The sequence below is a fragment of the Polypterus senegalus genome, chromosome 7 (genome assembly GCF_016835505.1).
Source record: "Polypterus senegalus isolate Bchr_013 chromosome 7, ASM1683550v1, whole genome shotgun sequence".
Taxonomy (NCBI): domain Eukaryota; kingdom Metazoa; phylum Chordata; class Cladistia; order Polypteriformes; family Polypteridae; genus Polypterus; species Polypterus senegalus.
The window spans coordinates 192,744,796-192,752,931 of NC_053160.1; the positions used below are offsets into that span (position 1 = coordinate 192,744,796).

The window sequence follows — 8,136 nt, forward strand, 5'->3', positions numbered from 1 at the left end:
ACTCGGATGCGGGCAGCTCACCTACCACAAAGAAGTCTCCAGTTACGTGAAACTGGATCTGTGCCACATAACATGCCCTCCCATCAAAGGTCACGTTGGAGTGCCAGGCGCGCCACAGGATGCATGGCGTCCTTAAATTCCCAGTGGGCTCTGCAGTCTGAACGCGAGAGGAGGAGTGGGAATGACAACGATATCGTGGGCAAAGTGCCACCTGTGCCAGGTTATCCTCGGACATCAAAAGGACATGTGGGTCAGGCTGACTGGCACTTCTGGGCTGGTCCGCGATGAACTGACATGCCTGACAAACGGGTTTGGTCGTTCACGTCAAGCAAGCAGCATGCGACTCATCTTGTCACGAGAAGTGGCCCCTTAGCTATGACAGATGTGACAGGAACACAAGTCCACAGTGAAGACACGCAGCCATGAATCCAGCATTTGTTGTGAGAAATGAAAGAACAAATCAGCAAAAACACAAAGGCTTAGGGACATCAAAACCAATACATGATTGATTATCAGAAACAATGAGCAGCGCAGGCCGCGTAAGGCAGCTAACGGCAACGCCAGCGCGAGTCGCACGAGCCAAACAGAGCCGTGGCATCAGCAGCCCCCACACACACACACACACCCGGTGCACAAATACGCTGAAAGAGACCCCAACAAGCGGCCATTCTTTATTAGATTCCTGCTAAAATCGTACAAACATGTCTTTATAAATAGATGACCCCGTCGAACGTCACACTCCGAGATTGTCTGTGGCCGCCATTGGTCCATCTGTCAATATTCCATAGGAATGCATCCCAAAGTCCGAGGCCTGCAGGTCAGTCTGGACCCCTACTGCCCAGTGACAAGAAGCTTTCAACAAAGTCACTTCAAATGGCACAGTGCCTCGTGTTTGCTTTCCAATGCTGTGCCAAGGAGGCAGCGCCCACCGCACTACCCAAAACAATAGTAGTCCTCACAGTCCAGTTTGGCATCTTTGTACAAGGGCTCGTCAATCAGAGACCCCTCAGAGAAGCGCTCCATGTCCAGAGGCGAGGTGTGGCCCGGCACGTCATCTGCCAGGGTATCGAGGTAACTTCCCACCGAGATGCCATCCAGGCCGTCACTGCCATCCTGCAGGCTACTGTAGCTGCCCCGGGGGGATGTGCTCTGGCTCTCCGAGAGACTGGACAGGCTGCCAGCCAGGCTACCATCCCGGCTGGCTATGGCGCCTTTCTCCTCAATCACCCACTTGATGGACTCGATGCCTTCATTAATGGACAGCAGCTGGCGCATGAGTCTGATGTCAATGGCCCGGAGATGTGCCTGTCGGGAAGAGAGAAACACAGAGAGACGGTCACTGAGGGTCACTTTACCTGGCCTAAAAGTGACAGACAGACGCCACACTTTCACAAAATGACAGGAGCATCCACTAGCCCTCCGCTCAGCCCTCTGCCTAGAAATGAAGCCAAAAGGGAAACCACCGATCTAAGAAAACCTAAAAGTGGCACCCAGGTGGACAAAACAAACGGCTGAAAGTCTGAAGATTGCAGGGCATCCCCATCCAACGGACCACTTTCTGCTGCAGGCTTTTGGGGGCCAAAGTCACAGAATAAGTCAACCCAAGCCTGGCCAAACAACCTCACACATGGGGACCTGACGCCAAGTCCCTGATGGCACTGTGCCGCCACGCTGCCAATGAAGCCCAGCACCACCAGAATTGAGGGCCCTAGCATGGCAGACCGCATTAGCCGAACGTGCCTGTAAATGCCACAGGCGATGCCACCCCGTTGGGCCCCTGAGCAATGCCCTTAAGCTGCAATTGCTCCGTCCTGCGTATGACGTTAACCTGCGTCCATCCTGGTCCTCCAACTTGCAGGGAGAACTCGGGGATTGGCAGCAGGACTGGCACTCCAGCCACCGTACAAAAGCTCACACTGTTCCACTCCATTTGGACCAGTGGGGTGCTAAGGGGTCACCCGGCGCACAATTTGGGACCCTGAGGTGGTCCGTTGTGTGGTGGGTCCAGCAGTGTAGGCTCCCAACCTCTCTCATACAAAAAAATAAATTAGGTACCCCACGTGAAACGAAGCCAAATCCAATGAAAAGTGACCATCATGAACGAGAGACGTCCAGCGTGCAAGCGCCATGGAAGGTTAGCAGTCACAAGTGCTGTCCATGGAGTTGTGAGAATGAGAACTCCTTTGATTCTGAGGTCAAGAAGGTCAGAATGGAAATAGTAAATAAAGGCTTGTAGTCACGGTGGTGGGCACCGCCCACACTGACGCCACTGATGTGATGCCAGCTTCCAGAGACTGCAGTGAGCGCCACGATGGGAAGGCTTCACGTGTACAAGAACCTTCAGGGGGCCAGAGGCCATTTAATTAACTGGCATTTTAAACGGTCGACTTGTGACAAGTGTGGCAGTCTGCCTGCCCTGTGAACATTCTGGACACCTAAACGAGGACAACACGTGACTTTAAAAGAAGACGGTGGTGGATGAAGCTGCAGTGGCTCCAAATCCATGCATGGCCAGAGGTGACGTGGTGCATGAGGAGCACAGGGTGGGCCCGTCAACTGCTAAAGAGCAGCGTGTGCACCAACACCTGTGAGCAGCCGTCTCCACGATGAGCGCCACGTTAATGGCCCTCGCCCTCCTGATCCGCCGGCACAGCTGGGCCGGGAATGCGGCGTATTTACAGAGCGCCTATTGAGTGCGCCCACAGCTGCCAAAAGACGACATTTCAACAATGTCCTGACTCCACAAAAAAAGCTGTATCCGGGAAAAAAAGCTGCCCAAGAATCCGGAGCTGGGCGGGGGAGTCGTGTACCGCCGCAGCGTCAAGAGGCAGACGTCAGACTGAGAGATAAAATGACACCCCTGGTGCCCTCTCGGCTCCACCTGTAACGACTTCATTCTTGGCTAATCAACTCAATGGCTCCTTTGTTCCCCGCGCCCGTGGATGAGGGACGTTCAAATATAATCCGGCAAATTCCAGAAGGCCGCTACGGCTGCACGTGAGGAAAGAGCTAAGCAGCTGAGATGTGACACGGCAGCAGAACGAGACCAGCGGAGCTGGGCAGACGGCCGACGGTTCATCGTGGACATCTGCAATGGCGGCTCCTGGATCTCAGTCGGTGGTCCGCACGCTCCTCCACACAATAAAGGACACCCTACAGGGACATCGCAACTCGGCTGTGCCGTGGCACCGCGTGCCATAAAGCCAACGTGAGACTCCAGCAGGCACAACGGGGCTCTCGGCATTAGGAGGCTGGGGTTTTGACATTTCGCCACTCAACGTTTCATAACCCTAAAAAACAGAGCAGCTTCTCTGGGTCAGCCCAGCCGATTCTAAACGTGGGTCAAATGTCAGCCTGCAAAGCCCACCAGACAGCAAGCGGCTCAATCAGGTACTTGAAATGAACCAGCAGGTGGGGGTCTGCGGACCTCAAACACCAAAGAAAGAGCCAAGCGAAACACGAAGAAGCTCCATTTACGCAGCTTGGACCACCTCCAGTGGAAAAGGGGGCTAAGGACACGTGACGAACAAAGTCCGCCATCGACACACAGCCCGTGTGCGCCATTGGTCAAACGGCATACCTCTCTTAGTAGATGTGATGGATTCGGCCAAATGTGACTGCGGGCCCATTAGTCACGCCGGGGTCTTCTGCGCACTGACCATCTGCTTACTGGCGACGGTCTAATTGCTGATGGCCTCCCCTGCAAGTCCCAGAGGGGCTGCGGCACATATGGGTGGCTTTAAATCAAGCCCAAGGAGCACAGCTGAAAGTGTGGTGGGGGGATCTCTGCCAAGGGTCACGCTGGCATTTACACAAAAATTCAGAGAAACACCAAGGAATGCAAAAAAATTAAAACAAAATGAAGAGCCTGATCATCTCCAGGGTCCCGGGGGCCACTTCCCCCCCAAAATGATAACCCGCAGCACAAACGGTAAACCAGAATCCCCCCTGGCGTGGCCCGGTGCAGGGCACCAGGCCCATAGACGTCACTCAGCTACTTGCACCCGTATCCAGATGTGCAGTAAACCCCCCAGAGAGCCAGACTGGCCTGGTCCTTTGGGGACATGAACAGGCTGGTGGGACGATGTGGCCCAGAGGTCAATGGCAAGACAAGGCGAGAGCCAGGGAGCCAGTGGGGTTGGCAGCTTGACAATGGGGTCTGTCCAGGTCAGCAAAAAGTGTGACATCACATGCACACCATCTCCACGGGGGCCATAAGGAGCAGGGGGTTCTGGGATTGGCGCTCACGATGAAAACTGAACTCAAATGCAGCAGGCATCTGCGGAGTGAGCCACGTGGAGGAGGATGCGGCCATGTCGCTAGAATGCCAGCACCGCTCGTTTCATGTGCATCTGGCACTGCGGGCGTCTACGGCTCCGCCACGTGTGACAGGCCAGCTTGAGCTTCATGAACTCAGAAACCTTTTTACAGAAAAATCGTCTCCAATAAATCAGTTTCAGACAGATTTGGGAAACCAGGCACTGGAATGGTAAGCGGCCAACGCCCCGCAGCCTGCCAGGTCGGCTGCCAACGGCACATCAGGTGCTCGGCTCTTATTAACCCTTTCCTGCTGTAGCTGTCAATGTTGGCAAACAGGGCAGGAGACATCAGCGGCAGCTCAATGTGACCCTGGGCCCTAAAGTGGAGGTCTTGGTTTAGTCCAGACTGCCCATTGGCATGCCCTCTGTCACCACAACCTCTGGTATATCAATACAGTTGCTGCCATTTTCCCAGTTGTACCCTAATGTCTAAATGCTACATAATGTCAAGCAGATTATTCTTTGGCACGAAAGGAACAGCAAAGTACCATCTTCATTTCTGAGGAGTTGCTCATAAAAGTTTTTAAAAGTTTTATTCTTGGCATAACCAAAGATCACCCACACCATGCCAGCAAAGCCTATTGTGACAATAAAAATGACACAGCATTGGCACACATCCAATCAATTCATCTAAAAACACATAAAGCACTGGGAATGGCACGCAGCAATCTTTAAATGTTGCCAGAGCCCAGTAGTGCCACTTTGCCACAATGCAGGAGCATTGCCATCGTCCACCTACAAGCAGTAAGAGACCCGCTAGTTTAAAGGAGTCCACTGAGGATTTCACCCACGAGGGTGGCACAGCGGTTCGTGGCAAACCCCGAGTCAAAGTGGCCGTCCATCTGAGTGGAGTTTGGTCTCCGTATCTGTGTGCTTCTGCCTAACATCTCGACGAGGTGTGCAATTTGTTAGCAGGCGTCTCTAAACCAGCCAGTCATGTGCGCGCCCGCTTGGTGCCCCAAGATAGGTGGGCTCATGCCTTCTGACTGATGTTACCAGGATAGACTTTGAACATTTCCAGCAAGAGCCCGGCTCTTCTGTGGCTTAAGGTTGGCACATCCATCCTCATGTCTGCCTGACGCAGGGTCTGGAGGTGATCAGATGCCCGCCACCCCTCAGACTGTAGATGTCAGTCATTTTCCAGAAGCTTAAATATATGAGGTCCTCTCTCCCCTCCTGACCCACTCGGCACTGGAGTCCTCAGACAAGGTGGCTCCTGCCACTGGGAACTCGTTCATTTTACTCCAAAGCACGCGGAGAGACAAGGAAACTCCATATTTTCTTTGTTCAAATGAGTTAATCAACAAAACAAAGCTAGAAAAGTAAGCTATGGGCGTGTTGCCCACCGCCACGGCTGCGTTTAAGGTGCCTGAAATGCCACAGAAGGGGGGTCTTTAATCTCAAGCGACGGGCAGCTGCAGGAGAGAGACAGCTAATTGTCACCTGGGCGTCCCCTGTGGCCATCAGCACACAATGCTGGAGTTTACAGGGAGGTACCTGAGCCCGTACGGCTGGTTGTGGCGGCCTATTGTTCTGCTGTGCTGCCCTTAATGACGGCAACAAGCAGAGTGACGACGTAACTCGGGCCGTCAGCTTAACTAACGACCCACCACACAGCCGGCCCCCCGCAGTCAGCTTGTCATATCTGATCTGGAAGCCACGGAACGCTTTGCTACCAGTTGCCATGGCACATATCACAAGCGTAGACAAGGCGGGCATGAAGCTATACCCGACTTTTGAAGATGGCTACTGAACTTTTTGAAGTTTCTGCCCTTTCATTTTGTAGCGTAGTCTCACTGGCACTCGGACAACAACAGCTACTAACTGGCACCTCTCGTCACAGCTGCACCAATGATGCCAAGGGCACAGAACACCAGAGTGTGAGGTTTAGGTTTAATATAAAGTTAGTAAACGTCACACACGACCTGACTTGGCCACCCCAGTGCTTCGACTGGTTCAAATGCCGGCCATCCCATCGCCCCTCAGTCCTGTGGGATTTCTTCAGGTTTGATCCAACGCCTCAAACACTACAGATTCAGATCAAGTGACTGCGTCCACGAGGGTGCCCACATTGTGCCAAATGCTGCTGCTGCGGCTATGGACTCTCACTCCCAGTGACCCAGTAATGGAAAATGGGGTACAGCAAAGGGACGAAACGCTTAAAGGGCTCCACGCTCCGCAGCCGTCTGCTCCTCCACTATTCTGCAGTTTTGTGATACCCGCTGAACTGCCATCTTGTCTTTACAAACTACAAGTGCCATGTGAAGGACGCGGACTCCTTAGTATAAACGCTCTGATTAATCCGAGCACAAAAGCCCTCTGCGCAGTTCGCTAAATCAGGAAGGCTTGCAAGTCAACAGGTAAGTCGAGCTGGGCTTTCTATTAAATTGAACAAAGTTCAGACACGAAGAACTTCAGAGTGCCCTCTGTACCCGACACAAGACCACAATTCTGCTAGGACCACCACCTCTCCGGCCAGATGTGAAGTCGTTTTAATTAACCCCACTGCCTCTCAAGCTGTCGCTTAGCTGCGGGGTCACAAATAATGAAGAACATCCCATAATGTGACAAGAGAGTCTCAAGATACATGCGGCACAATCCAAGTAGCTCAATTTAGGACCACCATATTTTACGAGCCCCCCCTTCTCACAGTTAATGAACAATCCCAGAACACCAAGCGAGACACCTGCCATTCGACCAGGCCTTTGGTTACGGGAGGCGTGGCGGTGCCAGCGCACAAGGTGCCATCTGACACTTCGTCAGGCGCACTTACTGTGTTTTAAACTCAAAGCAGCCAATCACAGCCGGCCCACCTTCACACTTACGTCATCTGTGAGCGAACTCATAGGTCAGTGCACTGGCATTCAAGTACTCGGCAAACAAACCTGCGGGCTCGAGACTGGGCGACTCCTGTCACATTCTGTCAGCTTTTGTGCTCGGCCATTAACTCTGAAATGCACACCTGACCTGACCTTCCCGGTCGCGTATTTGTGCGATCGGCCACCATTGACGGACGACGGAGTAGCATTAGCGCGACTTTGCCGTGTCTGCCTGTCAGTCACTCTGCTGTCCCACCTGTCCGTCTGCACAGGCCCACTCGGCGCGTACGCGCGCGCGCCCCAAAAAGGTCGTCCCAGATGCGCGCGGCCCAGACGGGACCGAGTCAGAGGTTGCCATTCGCCCACCCGTTCGCTCACCATCTCCCGCTTTAAAAGGCTCATCTTGCTTTGCAGCCTCCCCAGGGCGCTGCAGTCCAGCCGGCTCGCCGCCGTGTTGCTCCGGCCGCCCCGCTCCTCCCTCGTCTCCGCCAGGCGCTCTTCTTTTAGTGATCTGGCAAGACTCTCTGGAACTTTTCTCCCAAGTTTTGTTTCGATGTCCTTCAAGTCTGGCAAAGCGCGATCGTCCATAGTCGGAAATCTGCACCACAGCGTAAGTCGGATCAGCTGCGATTCATTCACTGCTGGGAGGAGCGGCCGCTCCGGTAACCCGTCGTCCTTCCAGCTCGTGGTGGCGGCGCTACACAGTCCTGCGCTTCATTTCAAACTCCGATTCTACAACGCGTGCCGTTTGTCACCACAGTCGTGTTCATGCCAGGCTTCTGATTTGAACTTCTACGCAAGATAATCCATCTCCCAGATTGTGCCGTTAGTACACGTTAACGAGCTACAGAATGAACTCCCTTTCAGTCGAAGGCGTTGCTGCTGCAGAGCGATTCGTAAACACGAGAAGTCTGACAAGAAATGTGACGAGCGAGCCAGCGCTGCAGGAGCCTCCGAGCCGCGCGCTTCCTGCTCTGTAGAAACCGAAAACCCGACGA

General features: G+C 53.7%; 1 protein-coding gene across 1 annotated transcript; it reads right to left on the bottom strand.

The window, feature by feature from the left end:
• Positions 1-647: 647 nt before the first annotated feature.
• Positions 648-8,136, bottom strand: LOC120533127 (leucine rich adaptor protein 1-like). Its single transcript, XM_039759845.1, has 2 exons — positions 7,517-8,136; positions 648-1,305 (listed from the first exon to the last, which is right to left on the bottom strand). The coding sequence occupies exons 1-2, from the start codon at positions 7,724-7,726 to the stop codon at positions 934-936; spliced, it is 582 nt and encodes a 193-aa protein (XP_039615779.1). The 5' UTR covers positions 7,727-8,136; the 3' UTR covers positions 648-933.

What these genes read in the sequence shown, in the direction of transcription:
- LOC120533127 (XM_039759845.1), bottom strand. Translation starts at nt 7,726, where the DNA reads ATGGACGATCGCGCTTTGCCAGACTTGAAGGACATCGAAACAAAACTT. An exon ending in GCCTTTTAAAGCGGGAGATG is followed by an intron (nt 1,306 to 7,516) that starts GTGAGCGAACGG and finishes TCTTCCCGACAG; the next exon opens with GCACATCTCCGGGCCATTGA.